At 40.1% G+C, this 27,156-nt stretch overlaps 1 protein-coding gene across 1 annotated transcript in view; it reads left to right on the top strand.

Moving 5' to 3' along the window:
• LOC148333882 (alpha-2-macroglobulin-like protein 1) overlaps positions 1-27,156 on the top strand; it is a 44,377-nt gene that overhangs the window by 11,485 nt on the left and 5,736 nt on the right. The window contains exons 7-31 of the mRNA XM_088300083.1: positions 43-127; positions 332-449; positions 534-648; positions 736-845; positions 2,256-2,411; positions 2,814-3,050; positions 3,171-3,234; positions 3,647-3,792; positions 3,912-4,061; positions 4,636-4,833; positions 10,388-10,472; positions 10,866-11,004; positions 11,139-11,364; positions 11,594-11,720; positions 14,670-14,791; positions 15,006-15,057; positions 15,709-15,792; positions 15,872-16,048; positions 21,087-21,168; positions 22,976-23,132; positions 23,230-23,304; positions 23,842-24,004; positions 24,283-24,479; positions 24,564-24,779; positions 26,842-26,960. Coding sequence (XP_088156209.1) covers positions 43-127; positions 332-449; positions 534-648; positions 736-845; positions 2,256-2,411; positions 2,814-3,050; positions 3,171-3,234; positions 3,647-3,792; positions 3,912-4,061; positions 4,636-4,833; positions 10,388-10,472; positions 10,866-11,004; positions 11,139-11,364; positions 11,594-11,720; positions 14,670-14,791; positions 15,006-15,057; positions 15,709-15,792; positions 15,872-16,048; positions 21,087-21,168; positions 22,976-23,132; positions 23,230-23,304; positions 23,842-24,004; positions 24,283-24,479; positions 24,564-24,779; positions 26,842-26,960 — 3,400 coding nt within the window. The remainder of the gene's footprint in view (positions 1-42; positions 128-331; positions 450-533; positions 649-735; positions 846-2,255; positions 2,412-2,813; positions 3,051-3,170; positions 3,235-3,646; positions 3,793-3,911; positions 4,062-4,635; positions 4,834-10,387; positions 10,473-10,865; positions 11,005-11,138; positions 11,365-11,593; positions 11,721-14,669; positions 14,792-15,005; positions 15,058-15,708; positions 15,793-15,871; positions 16,049-21,086; positions 21,169-22,975; positions 23,133-23,229; positions 23,305-23,841; positions 24,005-24,282; positions 24,480-24,563; positions 24,780-26,841; positions 26,961-27,156) is intronic.

Below are 27,156 nucleotides of genomic sequence, written 5' to 3'. Positions count from 1 at the left end.
CCTTTCTTGTTTGTTAATGAGTATTTATTTGTATTTATTTAGTTTTGCCCAAATTTGAAGTAACCGTTCAGCTCCCGACTGTGATTTCCATCTTGGACCAGCAGACCACGTTTAAAGTTTGTGGAAAGTAAGTGTCTTAGTCTGACTCCTCCTCATCCTCATTTTGTTGTGAGAAGGAACAAAGCTATGCAAAGATATTTAAACTTAAGCAATTTAAATAAATGTTTGTCATAAATTGTCTTGGACATAGTCTGAAACTCATGCTAGTTCAATGTTATGCCTTTCATTTCGGAACAGCAATCAATAAATTAACTTTTGCTTCTCCATGCAGATACACTTATGGAAAACCAGTTATTGGCTCAGTCATGGCAGAGTTATGTAGGAATGCTGTCCAATATTTGTGGCATTCTTCGCTGGAGTCAAACATCTGCAAGACATACAAATTGACAGTGAGTAGCAGACATAGAACTGCTATTATCTATTCCTTCATGTAAATCCATGAATGCATTTGTCTAAAAGTGACACTCTTCCAGACCGATCACACTGGCTGTGCTACACAAACGTTGAGCTTGAAAGAGTTTGCCCTCAACAAGTATATGTATGACGACCGTTTTGTGGTGAATGCTGAACTGGAAGAGCATGGCACAGGTAATCTTGTGAAATATGTTACTTGCCTTCATGTTGCCTATACGACTTGACGACTGCTTCTAATTAATAATCACATTTCTCATTAAGGGGTGATCCTGAAAGGTACAGGGCAGACAAGCTACAGTTCCGTTATCAGAGCAGTCACGTTTGAAAACGTCCCTAAAGCGTATAAGCCTGGCATCCCATTTCAAGGAAAGGTACGCACTCCTTTTTTAAGTGTTGTGAAAGCCAACATAAAACCTTGTCCAACCAATGAGCCAAAGGACACTTTAAAGCAATTAGAGTCAAGTCCTGAGATGTGAGAGATGACAATGTTTTATTTCATTAATACACCACTGTCATGGATTTGAATGACAGTAATTGTGATGTAATTGAAATGACACTTCACTTTGCTTCACTTTTGTCTTCAGTACATGGAAACTTGAACTTGAATTTCCCCTCTGGGATTCAGGAAAGGATGCTTTTATCTTAAAATCGTACTCGATTGCTAATGACGAATATGACAGTTTGAAACCAAAATATCTTGAGTTACACGTGAGTTCATCATCAAGAAGTGCATCCGTTAGTTTTTCATTGACGGACCTTCCATCAGTACTGACAGAATGGCCACATATGGTGGTTAGAGTACTCTGGTAAAGCATCTTCAAAAAGAAAATATAAAAATGTGTCCATTGTCACCAATTTTGTTGTTGTTGTTGGAAGTATGGAATATTTACAATTCCATCCAAAAGCTTTTGTGCCCTGAAAATCGATGTATTTTGAGTAAAATATCTACACTCCCTTTGTCAGGGGTCGCCGGTCGGCGAGGAGGGGGAGGACCCAAAATGCGAGGAAGCAGGGAAAAGGGGTAACTTAAAGGGAATTTATTAACTCAATCAAACAAAGACAAACAACGTGGCAGGGTGCAAAAAATAACAAAGGCAAACTAAAGCGTGACTAAACTGGATCAAGGACGAGGAACAAGGACAGGGACAAATGCTAGGGGACGAGAGCGGGGACGAGAGCGGGTGCGAGAGCGGGTGCGAGAGCGGGGGCGAGAACAAGAGCATGAACGAGATCAGAGAGCGGTCGTGACAGTCCGTAACGGAGCAATGCACCGACACTGAGTTGCGGGCACGGGGTGTTTAAGTAGTCCAGTCATTAGGGGAGCAGATAGGAATCAGGTGTGTGACGGTTAACGGGGAACAGGTGCGTGGCTGGTGGGGACGAGTGCTGAGGGGAAACGCCCCACTCATCTGACAAAATAACAAAACCCAGGACATGGCAAAAATGTGAAAAATACTAACAAAAAACCTGACATGACCGACACGGGTCATGACACCCTTAAAACCACATTTCTGAGAAACCTGTCGGTGAAAATCTAAACTTAAATCACATATTAATTGTTTCAAACCTCTAGAGGGGTTTTCATTTATATTTTACAATTGCAATGGAATTGGGGTTGTACTAATCAGGCGCAACAACACTTGACCACGCCCTCAATATCAGATCGTTGTCATGCATGATGTGGACATTTTCCGTTTCAGGGGCAATTTAAGTGACAATTTTTAGGTTTGTCCATCCAAAATCTAAAACGGATAAACTTTTGTACTCATTTTTGTTTGTAGGTCAAAATGACGGGTCCAGACAAAAAACCTGTCGCCAATGAGTCTGTGTATTTATTCGCCCCGGACTCAGTCAACTTAACACTCACCACAAACACAAAAGGCATGGCTTCGTTTTCCCTGGACACCAGCAACTGGAAGGACCATGTGAATATTAAGGTTTGTGACTAATGTGTTATTGTTAGACCATTGGGGCAGAGGCAAAAAATGCCAGGTTTAACTAAAAAAAATAGGTAGTATATATATATATATATATATATATATATATATATATATATAGTAGTTTCCAGAATTCATGTAACATAATCATATTGCCACGAAGTCCAACAAAAGAGAGGAAGAGGAAGTTATACTAAAGAAAGAACTCCAAAAACAACATAAGGAAAATCAGATGGCAATGTATGCACATGCATTTGTCGTTGGATCACTGATATGTTTTGGACGAAAATCATTTTAGAAAGAATAGGTTATCAGAAGCTATCTAAGTTGACTCGACTGACTCTCGATTCTAAGTCGTAGGTGGCTCAGAATTTCACCTTTGTCTTGTTTTTGTGTTAAAAGGCCAAGTCCACACTGGTCGACGATGATGAGACCCATAGTCCAGATATGTGGAAACCAGAGTACAGGACAGCTTTTCATGACATTTCTGCCTTCTACTCCAAGAGTAGTAGTTTTCTGAAGCTTATGCAGTTCAGTGGGAAGATCTCCAGTGACAAAGATACTGCGTTACGCGCTCAGTACATCATCCAGGGAAAGGAGCTCAAGAAAGGACAGGAATACTTAAACTTTTTCTACTTGGTGAGTCCAGTTGTTTTCAGTATTGGCAGCTTTAGTTTGTACTAGAGATTCTATCACTGTGTGTAAGAATCACACTGAATGTACAAGTTTCAAATGTCTGTACCGATGTGAACTTCTTAGGTAATGTCCAAAGGAGCAATAGTGCAGCATGGCCGTCTCCCAGTGGCTGTTAGCGTGGGTACAGGTAATCTAAATTCATTGGAATGTATTTAATTGTGCTTGCATGGGTTTTTAAGGTTTCCAATAATTTGTCAACACAAATTTCAAAAGTGTCAATGGCAGCATTTCTTGTAATGCCTGTAACTTATATAACAAAACGTTTACAAAAACATATTTAAACATAATTTGATGTAGTGTAACCTGTTTTTAAATACTTGAAAGTGCAATATGCAGCATCTGATGGACATGACTGTGCAACTTAATGGATGCTGCTTTTATTTAACCGTGTTTACACGGACACACACACACGCACACCCCCCCGCATATTAACCGTGGGTTTAAACACACACACACAGAACCATATATATATGTTTATCCTGCTTGACACATTATTATTCATTCTCCAACATGTGGCATCTTGTTTTTGTCTTTATCAGTGAATAAAGGGGAGTTGACCATACCGCTCCGACAAGTGATCGACCTGGCACCCTTTGCACAGGTTGTAGTTTACACTGTGTTGCCTGGTGGCGAGGCTGTGGCAGACAGCCAGGATTTCCCCATTGAGCTCCGTCTCAAAAACAAGGTTGTACCTGGTAATTTTCAAATACACATTAAACAAATTATGTAAACTCAAATTTTCATTAGTAAAGCGGTAGGAAAACTTGATTTTTCGCCACTGACCTGCTGTTGTCTTCTGTACAGGTTTCTCTTAAGTTCTCGTCCCTCCAGGAGCTTCCAGCAGAGAAAACCACATTGAAACTGCAGGCTCAGCCTGGCTCTTTGTGCTCCGTTAGAGCTATTGACCAGAGCATCCTATTGCTTAGGTCAGAGAGGGAACTCACTGTTGGCTATGTAAGATAACTTCACTTTGTACCAAAACATGCATCAACCCAGTCATTTCTAAAAATACTGATGAAACAATCGGATTTTATGGCGGCACGGTTGAATAAGTCTTCTAACAACAAAAAGGTTAAGAGTTTAAATCTCTTTGCTTCGGCCATTCTGAATGTAATATGGATGCTTCGCTCTTCCCTTTAGGTTCTTTCTGGGCACTCTGGCTCCTTCCCACTGTCCAAAAACCATCATTATGAGATTAAACATTAAAATTACATCATGTCGTAATAACAGAACCATATCATAAACCAAGGCTTGCTTCCCCTCTATTTTATAGTCATCAAAAAATCTAAACAAATTTCTGTCCACACAAAGTGGCATTTAAACAGGTATTATTTAGTCATCCATCCATTTTCTGTACCACTTATCCTGGAATGTTAAACTGCCCAGAGACAGCTCAGATAGGCTCCAGAACACCCGCGACACTCGTGAGGATAAGTGGATCAGATAATGGATGGATGAATGGATCTCAAAAACAACTTATTCCGTCTGTTGATACTGTTGAGATAATATTGTGTTTAACTCTGTGTAGATGTACAATCTGCTGCCCCTGGACAAGCTGTCGGGATATTCACACGAGGTTGACGACTATGAGAAATATCCCTGCCTTCCTAACCCCATGCCAGAGGTTGAACCTGAGATATTGGTGGATGTAGAGGAACGTCGGAGCAAGCGCTCATATTACATGGAACCTACCGATCAGAAGGATGATGTTTTCAGCATCTTTAAAGTAAGACTTTGGACTTGACTATTAAGCAAGCCACATTAAGTACTACTGACATTGCACTGCTTTAATTTTTGGGCATGTGCATATCGAGCGTGGCATTTTCGTATTTTTAGCTTATTGTCCTGCGTCACCTAAGGTAATGAATGCGATGGCTGCTTTGTGTTTTTGTATTTGCATGTGTATGAGGGGTACAAGCGAGAATGAGCAATACGTGTGCGTCCAAAAACTTGTTCACATTTGTATTTATTTATTTATTTATTTATTTACTTACTTATAATGATTTGGGAGTCCCAATCATAGAAATTAACTATACGTAGTCCACACCTTCGCGTGGAATTGTACTGAAATGATGCCGCTACATTGAATGTGCCCCAAGTGGAGCAATTGATGAAGTGCCTCATTCATTTGCTGCATGGATATGTACCAACGGTTTTACACTCAGACAGATATCATGGGATTAAGTCTGAACAATGTTTGAATGTATTTGGCCAATACAACTGAATTTTTAAAAATAGAAGTAGCTGGCTTTGTGGCTAATGCTATGAAGTCCCATATGCAATTAATTCTATACTGCGCGTTCCCTTTGTGAAAGTAGCCTGCAAACACAAAAGTCTTTCCTATTTAACTAAATTGCTTTGGATTGAATATGTATCGTGGCTGTTGGTAAATATTTAGGTACATTTCTCATACTGTCGAGGTTCTTTTCTGTTAAAAGGAAGCAATGGGAGGAAGCAATGGGAAAACAAAACAGTCTTCGTATTGCTTCCCTGTTCCAGTAATTACCATTATTGGTAGTTAAATTGAAACGGATTAATCAAAACCAGTTACATTTAACTCCGAGTCATCGGGCTGCACCATATTGGAAAAACTTTTGAGATGAATGTTGACTATAGAGGAATTGATGTTATTGTGATAATTATCTACCTGAAAAAATACATTTTTTATTATCTAATGAAAAAAGTAACTTTTTTTTAAAAAGTAATAAAAGCTCAATGTGTTATTAGCTAATTAATTGTAAATGCCCAAGATAATCTTCGTATTTTAGGCTGCACAGTCAAATTCATATACAATGCAATGCAACTGTATTTGTATAGCGCATTTCATAACAGTTGCAGTCATAACAAAGCACTTTACACTGAGTAAAACACAAAGTAGCAGCAATTCAATAACGAAGACAGTGAAAATAGGAAGTTAAAATATAAATTAATGATATTAACAGCATACACCAGAAAACACCAGAACATGAAACAGTCGCAAGTTGCATCGAAACCCAAGGAATATAAAAGTGTCTTTAAACGAGTTTTAAAAATAGACAGAGATGGGGCTTTCCTAACATTTTATGGGAGGTCATTCTACAGGAAGGACCGACAACAGAAAAGGCGCGATCCCCTCTGAGGCACCTCTTAGTCCTCGGCACCTCTAGTACTATCTGGTCTGCCGAGGTGGAGGAACTCAGAGAGATAGTCTGGGGCGAGGCCATTTAAAGATTTTATTACAAATAGCAGTATCTTAAAATGAACTGTGAAATGCACTGGGAGCCAGTAAACAGAGGTCAGAATTGGGGTTATGTGCTCCCTCGTCCGAGCTCCAGTTAGAAGGCTAGCTGCAGCATTTTGCACCAATTGGAGACGCCGGAGGGAGGCCTGCCTGACTCCAAAATAAAGTGCATTACAATAATCTTGCCGAGATGTTCACCTTCGCCGGGTGCCTAAAATGAAAGCTGGATAGAACAACAGTACTGATTTGTCGTACCAATTTGAAATTGCTGTCCAATTTGAAACCCAAGTTTGAGACTATTGGCTTCAGATACGATGCCAGAGAGCCAGGGTCAACAGGGTAGAATCTAGAGGGGTCGCTGGGACCAAACACCATAACATTTGTTTTCTTATCATTGAAATTTAATAAATTCAGTGACATCCAGATTTTGATTTCCTCTAGACAAGACAAAAGTGGTCTGAAGAAGAAGGCGTCTTTTTTGCTCAGTGGCACATAGATCTCACTGTCATCCACATAGCAGCAGAAGAAAATTCCATCTTTTTTGATGGATGGAATCTAGCAGCAGAAAATACAGTGAAAACACCAAGTGCCCCAAAACAGAACCTTGTGGAACACCATACGGCAGAGGGGCAGAATGAGACTCAAATTTAACAAAAAAAAGTCCTTCCAGCCAAATACGATCTAAAGCACTGTACAACGCAACGACTAATGCCGACCTGGTGTTGTAGACAAGCCGGAAGAATGGTCCACTGTGTCGAACACTGCAGATAGATCCAACAAGACCACACACAAATAGTCTCCGGTGTCATTTGCCATAAGGATGTCATTACAAAGTCGTAATTTGGCTGACACTGTGGTATGCATCATCTTGAAACCTGACTGGAAGATCTCCATTACAATATGTTCATCTAAGAAAGATTTGAACAGCGTGTGCACCACATTTTTCCAGAATATTAAAATAAAAGGCAGCCTGGAGATGGGTCTAAATTTTGACAGCACAGCTTGATCAAGGCCAAATTTCTTAAGCAGCTGTTGCACCACAGCATGTTCAAAATGTTGGGGCATTACACCAGAACAGAAGGCAGACTGCTGTAGATAATGTCCATAACTGATTTACCAATACTCGGGAGAATCTCCTTAAATAAATGAGGGTCAACTGAACCATAAGAGGAGCCGAAATGCTTAATTTTAGAACCCACATCCCCAAAATATTACACGGAAACCACCTCAAAGGAATCCAACACTGCGGAACAAGAAACATGGACAAAGGGGTCAAATGTAGCGTTCGAAACAAGAGCCTTAATTAGCTGAAGCAACCGTGTACATAAAAAAACTGCAAAAATCTATTGCACATTTCAAGGGACGAGTTTGTGCAGTTGAGGCTTAAGTGCAGAATCAATGGTTTTAAATAGTTTGTGGATTCTGACGATTTGCCTAAATAAGACTTGACAAGTGTTCCCGTTTGGACTCTTTCACTATGCTGTGATAATGCCAGCAGTCCATCAGGATTTGATAAGAGACATACAGCCTTTTTTCCAGCCTTTGTACAATGTTGCGGCGTTCTTGTTTAGCGGCACGAGTTCTTTCATTAAACCATGGCTCTGGTCTTGCTTTTGGCCGCATAATTTTTAATATAGCCACTGAATCCAAAATATTACTACGTAGAAGAGTGGAACCAAGAGCTGAGTTTGATGAGGGAAAACAGAGCCGATCAAAGGCTTCAGAGAACCGACTTGCAGTGAGGGGGTTAAAAATCTGGCGGCTGCATTCACTGGGAGTAGGTTTTACAGCAGCAGAGGAAAACACAACATCAAAGAGCAGAGTCATGTGATCAGAAATAACATTGTTAAACACTTTCAAATTTGAGATCAATAAACCAAAAGTAAAGACAAGGTCTAACATATGTCCCTGTTTATGAGTGGGGCCAGACACGCATTGTACCTAATTGAAAGTCTATGAGTGTCGAAAAGTCATTTACCAGTCCATTTTCAGGACAGCACACATGTATATTAAATCCCCCATTAGCAGGATGTGATCATATTTTAGCATATCGGCAAGAAGATTTGAAAAGTAATTCAGAAACTCCTTGTTGTATTTGGGAGGTCTGTAGATTACAGCGCCGAGCACAGGAGCATCCCTGCCAACCTTTACGAGAGTGTTCTCGAAGCTGCTGATCGATGTGGCAAATATACACTGTTTTCTTTGAAAACAGTTTTTAAAAATAGTTGCCAATCCTCCAGCACGACCTGAAGTTCTTGGAGTGTCTAAGTAAGAACATGCAGGCGGTAATAGCACACACCAACGCTAATCCAAGTCTTCATCAGGCCGAGTTAATCCAGATCATTGGAAAGAAATAGCGCTGAATGAACATTTTGTTTGCCAACTACCGGGCAATTAACAACGCGATCCTTGTGTGAGTCAGAGGGGTGCGTAAGTCATCCGATTGGCAATCTCTCGGACGCCCTTTCAGAAGCTAGAGATCCACACCACGGTGGAGGATGCCCGGATGGCAGCATGGCCGAAGCTCCCTGGGACAGCCGACGACCTGTAGCAGGCAGGAGTCCTGAGTGTCTCGAACGCACCAAGGCAGAGTACATCCGTCCGTTCTGGAACGAACAGGAGACGAAGCCTGTTTTAGCTCGTTCTTTAGCTTTGCGGCGCCCCTTTCTCCGTGGTGGGAGTACATGGATCCTGAAAACGTCAGCAGGCAATGTCCTCTCACAACCGCGTTTGAATGCACCCGAACCTCCAACAAATACTGGCAATCGTACGCCAGCAAGGAGTCTGCAAACAAAGCAGCAAACACCAAAATCAGGAAAAAAAGTCGAAATATTAAGAGGGTCGCCAAGCAGACTGCCGGACTGTATGCCATTTTGATCAAAGCGTGATCTTGATCAAGCGTACAATGCTGGAAGAAAATTATTGCGTGTCTTTGCGATATGCATATTGCATAGGCCAATAATGTGAAATCGATACTATTTCAATAACTTGTGCCCTAATTACTTAGTTAGTAAATATGAGCTGTGAAAATATTAACTGTCTGTAGCCTTACCTTGTGCCGGTATTTTTTCTACAAGAAATCACCATGCAATTTGTATGTGGAAAAATTTGGCTCAAAATGATTCACACAATTTCTGTGATTTATCATCCATTTATCATGACTCATCGTACGTTAATATTCAATTCGATTTGTGAAATGTTGAAAGTGCTCCTGTGCTCTCATGGATCAGCGGGCAAACGGCATGCAGTTTCAAGATATTTACGAACGCAGATTCCAAACATTCACATGTTGAAAGGCCATCCCACCTCCGTCCGCTAGGAGGCAGTGTTGCTGGCCCCATTGAACCGGAACAAAGAATCTCCCATTTTTTTCGTTTAAAAATTGGAAATTGAAAAAAAAGACAAATTGTATTTATTCGATCCTCTCTTACGTTTGTATTTAACACAAGTCAGGAAATAAAATAGGTATTTCGCGGTGGTGGGCACGTTTACCCATCCCTCATGATGCCATCATTATTTCAGGCTGGCCATTCTGTTGTCGAGAATGTTCTTATCAGTACGTCACACGGAGGCGCAGCACACGCAGACATGTACCCAAATAAAGAAAAAAATGAAATAAAACAGTGTTATAAACCGTTTGGTCCCACAGACGGCAATGACATTGTCCCATATTATTTCTATTTCACCAATCACCTTGCTGTGCGTGTTTGTGTCTGATGTTTTTAGTTATTTATTTTTTTCCTTATCTGGCTGCGTGTCTACATGCGCGGCGTCTGCGTATGTTGGTAAGTTTGATCTCGTGCCGACTGGCTATCGCCATTGAGATAGACTGGGCCCACATGGGCCTGAAATACACGATGGCATGCTGACCGACAGACTCACATGCCCATCACAGGTAATTTGTTTATCTCGAGATTACTTTGCCTAATTGCTTTACACCGAAGACCTTCCTCTTTTGCTGCGACTTCGGGCCACTACTACTGCAGGCAAAGAAGAAACTGCGGTAGTTGGTTTTGTTGTTTCTGTTATTTGACTTGACACATATATTTCTCTATTTCAGGAGATTGGAGTCAAGCTTGTGACAAATTCTGATGTGAAGAAACCTTACAACTGCCCACATCCTAAATATGCTTATTACTATGATGGTATGTTCACTAAAGTATATATTTTAACCCCCCACTATATTGTGAGTTTGCAGATCTAGCTGCTTGTAAATTTCACATTGGAACACATTTATTTTTTTCATGAATTCCATCACGATAGCATATCATCTAAAGTCGACCTTATATTATTTTTCATGAATTTTATTCTTCTGAAGTGATGAAAATGCTTTGCTTTGCTGTGAAAGGGCACAGAGCTTCAGTTCTTTGACTGCAAAAATGCAACGTAAATGACTCCCTGTGGAAAGTGGAGGATCAATCTGTTCAAATGAACCTGATATTGTCCTCTATTTATCCAAATATAATGACTGTGAGTGTGTTCTGGCAGTCGAATGATTCCTTTTGAAGGTACAGTAAATTTGTACGTCTTCGTAACAGATGTCGTAGATGCTCCGATTTCCATGGCCTTCAATGTGATGCGCGTCTCTGCTATTGGAGAGAAAACTAAGGAGGAGAAGAAGGAGACAGTGAGGACATTCTTCCCTGAAACATGGATCTGGGACTTGGTCTCTGTTGGGTAAATATGCTCAGATGGCAGATAATCAAAACTTAACTGAACTATTTTGAAACATGAAGTTTCTCTGTGTTGTTTGAACTCAAAGCAACTTGAACTTGTTAATTTGCCTGGCGTGCCTGCGTGCGTGTATATAGAGACAAGGGTACAGTGAATGTGGAAAAGACGGTCCCAGACAGCATCACCAAGTGGGCCGCTGGAGCTTTTTGTGTCTCCTCGGTGGGCTTCGGTGTGGCGCCCACCACTGCGCTGACTGCCTTCCAGCCCTTCTTTGTCAGTCTCACGCTGCCCTACTCTGTCATCCGGGGGGAGGTGTTTACTCTGAAAGCAACCGTCTTCAACTATCTCTCCAAATGCATCATGGTAATTATCAATCATGTATCATATAACACCTGGTTGTAGTGGCACCTTTTCAAAAGCATTTGAAATGATTTCATTTTCCTTTTTGTACTATATATGACGTTTTGAATTGTCACTGCTTCTTTCCCCCTGCATGCAAGGAGCGATCACATCTTCCTGAAGGAATTTATGTATTCTACGGTAGATGTTTGCTTCCTGATACTGATACAAACATGTCTGTGTGTGATTTCAGGTGAAAGTTACATTGGCTCCGTCTGACACGTATACCTTCCGAGACTGTGACAACTGCCAATACAGCGTATGTCTATGCAGTGAAGAGAGCAGAACCTTCACATGGATTGTCACTCCAACTGTCCTTGGTAAGAATGACAATTCTTTTTTGCCTTCTACATCTCACGTTTAACACTACGATCTTCAGTAAATCAATCATTCGTTCTAATGGTATTTGAATGTAGAGATTGTTATTCCATTGTGTCTTGACTGAATATTTTGGCAATTATAAGTCACACTTTTTTCCTAGGTTGGCTGGTCCTGCATACAGTATAAACCAGGTATCACCAAATGGCAGACCGCGGTCCGGATCCGGACCGCGCGATGGTTCGGACCGGACCCATGACCAATCTATGATGAATTCTTTTCAGGGCGCACTCACAAACGTTGGCACTGCAATTCTAGTTAATACGGAAAAGGCGTCACTGATTTGAGCCAATCAAATCTTTTGTTTACGATCCACTGCCAATTGCGCAGCAGACCGGAAGAGAGTGCTGCTGACAGTATGCCTTGCTAAAAAGTTAGCAAGGTCGATGCGTGTTGTTTTAAATGAATGGATGGAGAAATGTAGTTTCGTTCTGGCTGCAGCCAATTCAAAACCAGTGTGCATCATATGCTCCGAAACCGTCGCAACATTGCGAAGTGCCACTATGAAACAAAGCACCACCCTTTTTTGCAAAGTTATCCGCAGAAGTTTGAGGTGAGCGCACGCAAAAACATCGAGCTTCGAGTTCAGTATAACAGATTTTTACATTTTCGTTTACAGCCCAGCGGCAAGCAAACGAATGTTCGCTAAAAGTATCATGGATTTTGGGGAAACATAAAAAAACATTCAGTGATGGGGAAAGTTGTGAAGGAGGGCTTGCACAAACATTATTTAAAGGAAATAACAAAGCCCAGATGTGTGAAATAATCTACCAAATCCCAATGGCCCTGACTCTGTTCCAACCCAGATTTAAGTCACTGGCAGGGCAGTCACAAACTCATTTTTCTCATTAAGAGAAGTTAAAAAAATATTCAAAAGAAAAGGTGGTTCAAAGCTCATTTTGAATTAGTTTTTCATGATGACAGCCATTTTTATTGATTGTGTACTGAACATGTTGACCTGTTTTACTTGAATAATTAGGCTTTCCGTTTTTATTAGGCTGATAACACTTTGATTTAAGAAAAAAAGGTAAAAGATGTTAACTCAATGCTTAGCACTTGATATATTTCTGCAGGAGATATTTTACTGTTTTTTTATGGAAGTGGCAAACTTAGGTTCCTTGAGCCACATTTTCTTGAATGTGAAATAAACGCCTTATATTTGTTTGACTGGCAAAGGTGTTTAATGGGAACATTGCTAAATATTTAGTATATAAGTGCGCTCTGTTGAAAATGACTAAATATTGAAACTCTATAAAAATGTGAACATAGGCTAAACATTAAGGGAAGTTGGACTTTGGTTCGCACCTTTTAATTGGAAGAAATTTTAGTCGTGGACCTCTGTGACTTTTAATTGAATACCTCTGGTATATACAGTATACGGGGAAATGTTAGATGGGGAAAAAGGTTATTTCAAAGCCAGCCACAGAGGGCACTGTAGTCTTAAGCACAGACATCTCCTACTTCTTACAAAGACAACTGAGAACGAAAGCCCCTTACGGTAATCATTTTCTGCAGACTACAAAGCTACGAGTACTAATTTGCAGTTGAAAACCGTAATCGATCATCAGAGAGAAAGAGTGAATGATAAAAATTGTTAAGGACTGGCTAATTGTGATGAAGAAAACAAAAAGCTTGATGGCCGCTGAGGAATGAGTTCGCTAGTGGCTGCTTGAACAACTTGCTACTGTGGGAGTGAAGTTATTGTATGTCCCCACGCTCAGGTTGTTGCCAAGGCAATTAATATATAAGTATTTATAAATAGTATTTTATAAAATAAATTACCCGCAAAAAAGCTGACTTATACTCCAGTGCGACTAATGTATCTTTTTTTTTCTATCTCATTATTCACTTTTGGGCTGGTTTGACCTCTACTCTGCAGCGACTTGTTGTCCAGAAAATACAGTTAACCCTCAAGTGGAAATTCAATTAATGTATAGATTTTTTATTACATACCAGAGCCAGATCGTACAAGAGTCATCACACTTCATTTACACAATCATCTGATGACTTTAAAAAAATGAAGAAGATGTGATATGTGAGACAGAAGATCAAGAAGTTGTGGACAGTCTCTGAACTACATGATAACTGAGGAAAAATACATTTTTGTAGGCAGCATCCACTGTGAATTGTCTAAATTACGTTAAAGTGGCTTAGTTGGGTATGGTATTAAATAAAAGTAAAAGTCATCACAATCACGTCTCTTTTGGTTAATTAAAAAAACATTGAATATAACATGTTGAAAATGTTTCAACTTGGGTTGATTAAAAATAAAAAAAATAAAACCTATGTACGTCATCCATGTAATGTGGACAGTATGTTTAGGTTGGCACTCGGAAGACAAAAATAACAGTGTAAAATGTCTTTCAAACAGGAAATTGAAAGGGAATGACAATGTGAAACAAAAACGAGATGGATTTATGGTACAAACGTATTTGGAGCACGAGTTGGCATGAAAGCTGAGGAGCTTTAATCGCTTCCATCAAGCAGTGATGAGGACGAGGCTTTGCTGAGTGTCAAATCGTGCTGCTCCATCTCCTCTTAGAGGCGTGCTGACAATCACTTGTACTAACACGTCAGGTAGCATCACTGATGAAACACTTGGAAACCTCTCCCTCAGGGGCTGATCTGTACTTGGCCTCAGTGAGAACAATTTTGAGCTGTGAAAGACAGGAAGGGGGTGGGAGATCATTTGCTGTGGAAAGAGCGTGTACGTATTACAAGGAAACAAATGGGGATTAATGAAGACTGGAATCTGTGCGACAAAGCAAAATTCGGTGGAGGTGGGGGGATAAACCCTAAAAATAAAGCAGGTCACGGTAAATTTGTTTTAGCTGGACTGAAGACGCATGTCTAAATGCAACCTCCCAATAAGACAGTTTGTTTGCACACAGGCAAGGTCGATCTGAAGGTGAGCGCAGAGGCTCTGAAGACGAGCTTGCTGTGTGGCAATGAAGTGGCTTCTGTCCCTGACGTGGGCCGTATTGACACTGTGGTCCGAAGCCTGCTGGTGGAGGTCAGTACCTGTCACATGCACCATAATGTACATGACGACTGTGTGTTGACATAACATCACCAGATGTGATTGTCATTTCAAAAAGCTTAAGTGGAGTCAAGTGGTGATGATTGTGTGACTGACAGGGGCCTTCGAAGATAGCATTTTCTATTGACAGCAGGAAATTGTTTAATTCATTCCAGTTGAACACTTTTTGTGTTGGTTTCTCTTGTAGGCTGAAGGAACGCCTCAGTCAGTCAGCCATAACGCGCTCCTCTGTCCTGCAGGTACGTTTTTGCAACTGTCATTTGTTCAGAAAGTCTTGCTGGACACAAATTTGAAGCACTTTGATTTAGTTTTACACAAGTGTTTGATAGATTAGTTTTGTTGCTGTCAGTTTTTTTTCCACAAAATACCAAAAATAAGCTTCGTCATGATTTTGATTTTTTAGATTGCGTGCAAGCTCATTTCTAAAAAAATAAATATTAACTTGGATGAACTTGTGACTTTGGAAGAATTGATATTTATTGAACCATCACATTAAATAATCAGAAGAATTTCACATTAAAGGAAAACACCCAATTCTCATTTGATTACAACAAAGGAAACCTTAAAGATCTAATTAAACTTGTTAAGATGCTCTTATCGCAGTCGAGTCGCATCACTTATGAGGACAGTTGGCTCTTTTTATACAGGATTAAGAGCTGTGATGGCAAACCACAAATGCATGTTGCGCCACTGGCTAAGAGTAGTAATTGAAATCAATTTTACTCTGCTGTACAATGTTTTTTTTGTTCCATGCACAATGAAAAGAAACAAAGCCACCACATGAATGTAGTAATTCGAAAGTGGAAATGTCACATTTTAGACCCTATGAGACAAAGTAGTAGATATTTAATACTAATTTACTCATTTTTCTTCCTTACTTTTTTTGCCAGAGGAACCAGTGGAAAAGAAAATATCTCTACTGATGCCAGAGATGTTTGTTGCTGGATCTGCCAGAGCCACTGTCTCTGTTCTTGGTAATAGAAAATCCCTGTCGTTCATGCTCATGTGGTGCATCTGAAAAGAACCCTCCCTAATGAGATTGCTTTCCTGAAGGTGACCTAATGGGCCGCGCCATTAAGAACCTGGACCAACTCCTGGCAATGCCATATGGTTGTGGGGAGCAGAACATGATACTCTTTGCTCCCAACATCTTCATTCTCAACTACCTGAACAGCACAGGTCAACTGACTGCAGAGATTCTGAACAAGGCAACACGCTTCCTCGAGAGTGGTGAGTCATCATTCCCAAATCAAAAATTGATCCATATATGGGACAGTAAAACGCAAACTGATTTTCATTATCAGAACAACTGGAAAAGTAACATAAGAAAAGTAAGTTTAAAGCGACCAATTTTATTTAACTTTTAAATACAATACTTGTGTATTTAATCTTTAGTAACTGTTTTTATTGGACTATCATGCACGATATATTTTAATTGAGTTGTAGTGGCAACTCTTTTGGGTTTACTTGCCACTGTAGGAGCAGGTGAGTAATAACTAGCCTGACGCGACGAAACTTCCAATTGACCAGCGTCGGTGGTGTGGCTGTCACAGTTCGCTGATCAGCGTCGTTGTTGGTTGTCGCTGCTTGCGTCGAGGGTTGAAGTCGCTGCTTGCGTCGAGGATTGAAGTCGCTGGTTGGCATCGTTGTTGGTTGTCGTGCATTGAAGTCGCTGGTTGGCGTCGTTGTTGGTTGTCGTGCATTGAAGTCGCTGGTTGGCGTCGGTCAGAAAACTTTGTCACCCACCACCCGACCTTCTGAATGTGCGTTTCAGGCACGTCACATGACCACTATCTATACGGCACGTCACATGACCACCCTCTCACGTGTGGCTCGTTAGGCAATCAATATCAATAATGTTTAAATAATAATAATGAATTCCAAATTAGAAAACATTCCTTAATATGGCTCTTACATGAGTCATTACCTAAGTGCCCATATATTTATATGCAATTTTATTTTTCCAACTGCAGTATGCACATCACCACGTCACCATGGCTTACAATTACAGTAAAAATATTTACCGCTTTTATTTTTTATCAATTAAAGTATCTGGGCAGCCAAGATGTCCCTTTTTTCGCTAACAAGCTCAGTTTATAATTTTTTTGATCAGGAAACTGAAATTAGTTAAAATTGGAGAAATTACGAAATATTTGCCGACCTGAAAAATGCCTACTTTTAATGGGGAATATGGCCACGCCCCCCTCCGCTCTCCTCATGGTACTGCAAGAGTCACTGAAGGGACTGATTACAAACTCTCCTTTGGAAATCATTGTACTGCTTATAACGTACAAAAAAAATGATCAATTGACAATTGAATTCATGTGGACATCCCTACCTATGACCACTTCAACGTATCAAAATGATTAACCTTTCTAAGGCTGATTTATCTGAGGATGAGGAAATGTGGAAGTGAGCAGATGCAACCGCAGAGCTACATATACGAGTCAGAAGCAGCCCCGATTAAAAGCACATGCCACTCGGCAATGTACACCGTTCCAGAAGACCACCCCCGGTGTTCAATGAGGTCTTGAACCAAAATCGACGCCCACACACTCTCACGGCGAAGCTGAAAAAAGCGGTGTCGGACAATGCATGCGACTGCTTGTGATGCAACCCTACAATACGCAGACGCACTCTGGCTGAGCAGTAAGGCGCTAATATTGTGCTAAAAAATAAAAAATAAAAATATTTATTTGCATTGTTAAAGATACCGGAAAAAAAACTTCACTTCAAAATGAAAAGATGGCCCATTTTTCACTAACATGCTCAGTTTATATTTTTTGATCAGCAAACTGAAATTAGTTACAATTTTCTTTTTTATCCATTAATTTTGGAGAAATTAGGAAATATGTGACGACTTGAAAAAAATGCCTACTTTTAATGAGGAATATGGCCACGCCCCCTTACGCTCTCCCCATGTTGCTGCGAGAGTCATTGAAGGGACCCATGACAAACTCTCCATTGGAAATCATTATACTTTCATTGCTTGGAACGTCCACAAATGGCGATCAATTAGCACCAAAATACATGTGGATATTCCTACCTTTGACCACTTCGACATATCAAAAAGGATTAACCTCTCCGTGGCTGATTTATATGACAATGAGTAAATTTTAGTAGTGATGTAATTTTCATATGCCAACCTATTATATAAGTGCCAATGTCACGCTCATCCAAGTGTCCCTTTAAAATTAAACTGACAGTTTTTTTTTTAATACTATACAATACAAATTTAGATAACCAATATTCTGTAATTAATTTTAAAGTTTGTACAGCAGTCTACACAATTTTCCTCTCTAGAAACATTATTGAGAATTTAGATAACTCTCTCACCGTAAATTTTGGCCTGTGAGATGAACTGACATCAGAAGCACAGGCGCAATTATGCCGGCTAAAAGAACACACTTGAGGAAGCCTGGTTTATGAAACAGTGATGAGTAGGAATGGCAACTGTGTCAACCTGTCAGCATCAAAGTGTGCGGAGTCATTTAGGTCTATTAACTTGAGCGTGGCTAGGCCTGCTAGTGTCGTACAATAGTGTCAGCGTAATTAAGTTGTTATGTTTTGCGTCATTAAATAGTGATTGAACATTAATAAGCAACAGTTTGTGACTGCAGTAAACAGCCCCTTCAAACACCTTCTGGAAAACGAGTGAAGTTTTAACTCAACTGTATTTCTAAAGCGCTTTAACGCAACCATCTCTGTATGCAAAGTGCTGTACAGGAAGAAAAAATGTCATTCAACAACAAACAATAAAACAAATAATAATGAAGACTGTTATGTTTAGCAATAACCAAGGAGGTGAAAAGAGGACCCAAGAGCAAGTGGAGTGAGAGATGACAATCAGAAAGGATTTATTTTGGTGGAGGATGAAGGCAGCGGGGAGGGAGGGCTTCAGCGGGTAGGCCGGAGGCTTTGGGCACACTCGAAAAGAACAAAAATATGAGACAGGTTAGCACAAACCAGGCTAAATACAACGCTGGATAATTTCTAGAAGCACAGATATTTGCCGTAGTACTACGACGAAACGGAAATAATCTGGCACCTGACTCCTGGCTGCACTGACTTTATATTTAGTGTTGATTAGATTGATGAGCTGCAGGTGCGCAAGAGCGGGAGCCTGAAACTGCAAGGGCGTGACCAGGGAGAGAGAGAGGGAGCGGCCCAAGCATTGTAGGTAAACACAGAGGCTCCAAAACAGGGTGAAAACACCAGAACAGCAAAGAAGACAGAAAAAGCACAAAAACGTTAAAACCAAAACCGGTCAGTTGCTGAATAAAAAGACGAGTTATAAACATGGGAAGCGAGGCAGCTTGTCTAAGATTTAGCGGGAGGTCATTCCAAAGAGAGGGACTGGGAACGGAAAAGTCCCGATCCCCTCTGAGCCTTCGCTTAATCCTCGACACCTCTAATAGTATTTGGTCCGCAGACTTGAGGCACCAGGCAGGTTCTTTAGGGTGAAGGAACTCAGAGAGTCATCCAAAATTATTTAAAAATTTTGAAAACTAATAATGTAAAAAAAAAGAAAGAAACCTCTAAACTGTACAGGGAGCTAGTGAAGGGACAACAGAGAAGGAGTTATCTGCTCCCTTTTTTGAGTACCAGTCAAGAGTCAAGAGTTAAGCAGCAGCCTTTTGGACCACCGGGAGACGCTTGGAGGAGGGAAATAAAGTACATAACAGTAATCCAGCTGAGATGTGACAAAGGCATAAATTACCGTTTCAAAGTGCTGTTGAGAAAGGGGATACTTTACCTTAGCCTGCTGCCTAAGATAAAAAAAAAAAGATGCATTTAACAACAGCACCAATTTGCCGGTCCAATGTAAAATCACTCTCCAGTTTAGGACACAAGTTCAACCCTGTTGGCTTTAGATAAGGAGTCAGGTTGCCCATGTCATCAGGATGGGAAGTCCTAGGGCCAATGGCACCTAACATCAGAACTTCCGTTTTCATTGAAATTCAAGAAACTCTGTGGCATCCAGGTTTTGATTTCCTGCAAGATGAGTGGCCTCAATTGAGAAAGCGTCTTTTTTGCTCAGAGCAGATACAATATATATATATATATATATATATATATATATATATATATATATATATATATATATATATATATATATATATATATATATATATATATATGTATGTATAAAACTCTGGAGATTAATCTATTTTTTAACTCAGTTAACTCGGTTTGATTTACTTAAAAAATAATTGCATAATTTGCAAATATTGTACCATATTAGCTAAACATCTTTAGCACATCAATTCAGAACAAAACACCCTGCTCAAGTTAACACTAGGCCTTGCAAACGAGCAATGCTGGAGTGTGCTGCTTGTGGGCAGTTTTGAGAAATGTTTCTAAGAAAAATGCCTGGAAAGACGTATCCATTTAGATGAATTTGAAAAAGTAACAACAAAAGTAACCTTGATTAGCTCATTACTCTTCAAAGAGTAATATTGAAGGAACTTACTTCCTTACTTTCACATGCATGCAATATGTTACATTTTGGAAATAACTTGCCCAACACTAAATACAGCGCAGCAAAGAGGCATTTCTGTTTGATAAAATTAAATTCTATACTTTGATGTTTTTGTCAATTGTTTATCAGCTGCAAATTTCTGGAAGGGTTGTTTGAGATTGGTAACGTGCATGTGTACTTGATTCAGCAATGGATTAATGCGAGTGCTTTGATGGCTTTTCCAGTTGAACAGCATGAACCCGCGTCTGGTCATTGAGTCATACAACTGTCAACATACGTTGGTAGATAGACAAACAGCACATGTCGTAAGTGCAAGTACTTGAACGGAACAAGGGCAAGAATGAGGGGAATTTATCATTTGACGGTCATTTAGAACATTAGTCAACTGATTAGTAATCTCCTTTTTGAAGTTATTATAGTTGTTCAAATTATTTTATCGTTTTTCTGAATGTATTTCCACTACGTTGTGCTTCTTGGATAAGCACTGACGTTTTTTTTCGAAAGCTGATCAGTATTTGTGCATAGACATGTTCTATTTTTGCTTGCATAGCCTCCACGTATTCTGGTACATACGTACTGACAAGTCACAGATTTGTTTGCTTAAACGTGCATTTGCATTCATTAAGCACAAATTTGTGCGAACGCACAGTTAGTAAACAAGGCCGAATGAGCGCATATTTCCTACAGTGTGTGTGTGTGCGTGTTTGTGTGTGTGCACGTTTGAGTGCATGCGGTCGCAATAGAGAATGTGACGTGTGTATTTGTGCATGTGTGTGTGTGTTGCAGGATACCAGAGGGAACTCACCTACAAGCATGACGATGGCTCCTACAGTGCATTTGGCAAGAGTGACGAGTCTGGCAACACCTGGTTTGTAGGAAAGAAGCACTGTTCATCGTTGATCGTGCTTTTAGAAACAATTTTAAATCACTGGCATTTGGGTAGAAAAAAAATCAAACATGACTCTGTTGTGGAAAGAATTTTCAGTGCCTTGAATGTAATAAGTGCCATGCAAATGAAAACCATTTTACCTTCAAAATTTAAAAAAAATCCATTCCAGGGTCACCAACTTAAAACCTTTAACTGTAAAGGAAATGTTGAGCAATATAACAGTTGAAGTGGAAAAAGAAATTAACTATGCTTGAAACAAAAAATAATCAATATTTATTCAAAAGACCGTGGATATTAATGGATGGGTATTTTGAGAAAAGGTAAAAAAACAACAACTAAACAAGCACTAAGTCTTCATGAAGGCATGCATTTCACTATTTACCATTTTTTCCCCTCTTTGCGATCAATGGCACCCTTGTGGTGGCATCACTCAACAAAAATGAGCTCTCGGTATGGTTTCAGTCTCAACACTCCGGCCTTATTCACAAAAATTCTCGGCCCCGACCTTGATTTCCCCACTGAGGTTTTATCTGACTTGGACGTGATATTAGTTTCAATTCCAACGTGGATGAAGGTTTGTGTACCCCTCAGCAGTTAAGTGCACTTACCAAATGTCTCCATGAAATGTTTCCAGACCTATTTTTAATACAAAGCACAGAGGGATCACTTATATTGTGGCTATCTGAAAAATTGGATTAATTCATCTGACAGTCTTTCATTTTTAATTTACTGTCACCAAAATATTTATAGTGCATTTGAGCCTGTCACTGATGTCACATTAAACCTTGATGATGATCTAAAATGACCTAAAAAATCTAGCACAATAAATGACGTAACACAAAATATTAATGCAGTTGCATCAGATGTTTCACAACATTTTGAAGTTGTGCTTTGTTTTACGGTGACTTTTTTCCGCTTCAACTTCACACTTAATTTGATACGAGACCAAAAAATGGCAGCCGAGGTAGGCGTACACGTCTTTCTGTTTTTGGCACCAGAAAATATTCGAGCCATTTACTTTGTGAGGCGGCTGCCAGAAAATGTTAATATTTGCGTTGAACAGGCTTAAAGCACATCGCCTGGGGGGGATTGGGCAAATGCTGAAAGGATGCTGGGCACTTTGGCACTCAGTGAATATATATGGGGGTGGCTTTTTGTGGAAACAAGGACTCAAGTGTCCAATCACATTCATATTTGTGACACAAGATTGGGCAAAGCAGCTAGCAATGTGGGACTGTACTGGCCAAAACAAGTTTGACTGCACTCGTCACAACAGGTACCTTTACAAGGGTTTTTATGTGAAGAAATAATAACTATAATTAGATTGCTATAGCTATACATTTCACCGAGGATGCTTGAACCTTTACGTAACAGGAAGCATTATTAATTGTTTTTGCCTCTCGGCCGACCTCAACAATTCCAGAAAAGGGCCTGATTTGCTCAAGATTTCTGTGTGCAGAAACGCATGAACACTTGAACCAAAAGCTGAGTTAAGTATTTCTGGTTGAATATTTGCAGTCCAAGCAATATTGCAGTGAAGTCCTGGAGTGCCACATAGTTGTGATATTTAAGTGAGTTTGTGAATATTTTAGTTTGCACTCAAAAACATTGCTGCCCTTCTGTCAGAATCAGCTGAACTCTCTTGTCGCCCAGAGGCTTCACATCACACACAAGATTGGGTTGTAATTGTTCTATGGATGGCTTCATTTTCGGTTACCGCCAAAGGCAAACTGCGCTTTGATTTGTTTTCAAAAGTGTGTGTGTGCGTGTGTATCGCTCTCTCTAGGCTGACCAGCTTCGTGATGAAGTCCTTTGGTGGCGCAAAGCCTTTCATCTTTGTCGATCCCAAGCACATCATGGATGCCAAGAAGTGGTTGTTCTCAAAGCAAGGGCCTGACGGCTGCATCAGATCTGTGGGGAAACTCTTCCACAACGGCATGAAGGTGATGACGCCAGTATGCTGCCTGCTAGTTTGGTGTTACGCGAGCAAAATTAAAAGTATGGAATGATACATGAACGTATGCATTCGTGTCCCATTAGGGAGGAGTGAGCGATGACGTGTCCCTGACTGCTTACGTCGTTGCCGCCCTCTTAGAACTGGACTCTGACATTGACGTGAGTCAGACTTCACTCCATTTTGACAGCATTTGACCAACAACCTCATCGGGTGTCATGTTTAGCTGGATCTGCATTCTTAATGTTGATATTTTTCTGTTAACCCCACGCTGCCTGTTTTTTTTTTTTTATGTTTTAAATTTAATTTATTTATTTTTGCTGATCATTGTTTACGCCCTCCTGGAGCATGTGACCACAGCCCACACCTTCACCCAAATACCCCCCTCCCCTGAATTAATCACATTGAAACAATCAGCATTTTCTTCACTTTGTCTCATATGTGTGACATTTCACGGCCGTTGCAAGTGAAAGTTAAATCTTATTGAAATAGGTCACATGTGAATTTGGAAAGCCTCCAAACCTTTCAAGTTTACAACCAAGTATTTCTCCTTTGTGAGCTGCTCATGTCTGAAAATATATGGAAGCAAACTTCACATTTTGCTGGCGTCACGCAAAAAGATCCACATGACAATTATTTTGCGAGTTCATCGTTGACACTATTGGATACCTCATATTTTTGTCTGCGTTTTGTGACAGGATCCTGTGATCCAGAGGGGGCTGGGTTGCCTGAAAGAGGCAGTCAGCCAGCTGGACAACTTGTACACCACAGCGCTGATGTCTTACACCTTCACCTTGGCGAGGGACGAGGACATGAGGAACAAACTCATCAACAATTTGCACCAGAAGTCCACCACAATGGGTACATCACAGCACACAATGTTGAATCACTTTCGAGTCTCATCTAATTTGTATTGAATGGAAAGCGCTCTGAGTATGTGAGTATGCTCTGAGTCATACTCCACTTGAAATCTACAATCAGAATAATAAACATGAATTTAGCTCGGACAGTATTAAGCAAAGCTGAGTTTTATAGTATCGCATATTTTGTATTATGCTATTCTGTTGTATAGCATCATTGCTTGTTGATTATGGTCAATGTTTTGACTGCGATTTTGACTGCAAATGTTCTCGTGGCAGGGGGAACCCGCCACTGGAACCGAGTGGGGGCCTCTGAAAAAGCAGCGGATTCTCTGGAGGTGGAGATCACCTCCTATGTGCTGCTGGCACTGCTCTCCGGGCCTGCCCTGCCAGATTTTGGGCTGGATTACAGCTCCGGCATCGTGCGCTGGCTCACACAGCAGCAAAATCCATACGGAGGCTTTTCTTCCACACAGGTAGGCAAAGCTGCGAGCAGGAATTTGGAGAGGGTTCTACCATCATGGGGAGACCAAACGACTCTGTCCTTTTGTGTTCCTCAGGACACAGTGGTGGCCCTCCAGGCGCTGGCAAAATACGGTGCTGTCGTTTATAGCGTTGGTGGCAGGACTACAGTGACGGTGACATCATTAGGAGGTCTGAATAAGGAGTTCATCGTAGACCAGAGCAATCGGCTCCTGTACCAAGAGGAGAGGCTGAGCGACGTCCCTGGAGAATATGCCATTAAAGCCGATGGACAGAGCTGTGTTCTGGCTCAGGTACAACACATCTATGTTTTTGACAGGATAACCTCCCGTGTGCAAAGGAGTTACTTTGCATCTGTAATCATATTCCAGCGGGTTATTTATTGGATTCAAAGTTGTATGTCGAAATGAAATCCTATGAGTATTTTATAACACGATTAACATCAACAGAATCAGCACCGTGATCATGAATTTCACGAAATTAGTAAAAGAAACGTCAACGAAGAAAAATCATAGATATGCATGGAAATCCCACTTGTACATTTGGAATATGGTTGTATTTGGAAAACAGAAAATGTAATTTAACGATATAATATAATATAACAACTCCTAACTCCTACGTGCTTTGAAACACCCAAATTGAATTTCCATGCATGTACAATACGGACTTCAAATTTATGAAATATGTGACTAGACATTTTATTAGTGGATGAAAAAAACAATCAAATCATTTAACAAGCTTTATATCACCAGATAAACCATGTATTACCATTAAATCTGATTTGGGTTGAATAAAATCAAAGATCATCCAAGTATTATTTTCCATTTGGGTACTTCATGCCTGAATAGAGCCGCGCTACTTAGATCAAAGTCCAATCATAGGAATTTACGATTATTGATTTGAGGAAAGGATGAACAACTTGTATATATGTATCAAGGGTGTTCAATCCAATCTGCGTTTTATGCTGACAAATTCAGATTTCTCATGAATGAGGTCATCCAATACCATACCAATATCAATACTGATCATATTGATTAGCTACGCACGCTCAAATCACATAAAAGTTCCACACGGCAGCATGTTTGTCGCATGCTCGTGCAGTGTTAAAGTCTCTATCTCACTTGCGAAAGTAACAAATGTTGTATTCCTAAACTGCCAAATTTAGGGGGTCGCCTCTGTCATTAGCAACATTTAGCGCGTTTAGCAATTCTTACCGATTACTCACGAATGTTTGGGAAAGTGTTTGCAAAACACAAATGGCGACAATTAAACAATACTTATTTTTGATAATTGATCATTTACGTATATTTTTTAAGTAAATGTGTCAACATGTTTGGAATTTCAACCTCTCAGTAAATAATTTCTGTTGTTTCCCATGAAAGAAGACTGATTATCGTTGATTTGAATCTAAATATAACTATTTAGTTTGGAAAACATTGGTCAACATTTTTGCATATTTTCTCATGTTATGGACCAAACCAGAGTCACTGAATTATAATGAATTTATGTTTGTGGACTGTCAATGTAGAGATGGAAATCAAAAACGCATTTTTTGACCAATTCATTGAAAACAAATATTTAACAGATTAATTGATTATTAAAAATAATCTTTAGTTGCATATATAATAAAACTCAGTGGCTGGAGGGCTGTTTTTCTTGAAAATTACGTCTTGAAAGTGAATTTTTTATCATGGTCCGATGTCGTCCTTCATTAATCAAATCAAGCTTTGTTGCTTCAGAGGTCAACCAATCAGAAGCGATAATAGCTGACCCAATGAGGACGGATAATGTCAATCGTCACCATGCCTGCGGGATTGCTTTCCGGCAGTAGATATACAAACTGAAGGGCTAAAAGAAGAAGCAGTAGTTTCAATGGTGTGTTTCTGCTCAGGGTGCGCCTGCACTCGAGGTACTGAAGGCGTTTGCCCAAAAAATATGTGCAGGATAACACATCTGTCAATCCAAATGGACAAAAATAAATACATAAAAATAACCCTCTGCTGACTGGAAGCTGCGTGGCCAAGACACGCTATGAAATGAAGACAAAAGACAGTTAAAAAAAAAAGATTTCCACTTCATTTCCGTTGTAAATGTAAGACTGTGCTTTTGATAGTATTCGCAGAGAAGGCTCTGAAGGTCCCGACAGAACGGCACTGAAAAAACTATTTGTACCCAATAATAAAAAATCCGCCATAATTAGTGCCTTGTAATTACAATTAGTTCATACAGATTGATGATTGAGGAACATGCAGTAATTTGATTTGTACGACGCTCCTGATTTTGATTGTCTAATATCATACATTTGCAAGATAAAAGTGGAGAATAAGAGCACATTTTGTTCCTGTCTCTTTCCAGATTTCCATGCATTACAATATCCCCCCTCCTCCCGACTATTCCGCCTTCAACATCTCTGCAACGACCATGTCAAAGTGCAACCACAGCAAGCCGCAGCTCATCCTCTTTGTCCATGCCAGGTAAGTGTGTGCCAGTGGCTGTCTCTGCCTCTGCAACAGAACATTTCTCTCTTACAAACCTACTAAATAAGTGGTTTGCATACAATGTCCTCCAAAGCGTTTATCTGCAATTAATATATGCTGTGTCCCATATGGTACAGCATACATCAATCCATTATCTACCGCTTATCCAGGTCGAGTCGCGGAGGCAGCAGCT

This window comes from Idiotropiscis lumnitzeri, chromosome 7 (assembly GCF_059441095.1).
Source record: "Idiotropiscis lumnitzeri isolate Australia: NSW breed Sydney's pygmy pipehorse chromosome 7, RoL_Ilum_1.0, whole genome shotgun sequence".
Classification (NCBI taxonomy): domain Eukaryota; kingdom Metazoa; phylum Chordata; class Actinopteri; order Syngnathiformes; family Syngnathidae; genus Idiotropiscis; species Idiotropiscis lumnitzeri.
This window is presented reverse-complemented; position numbering and strand designations above follow the sequence as displayed.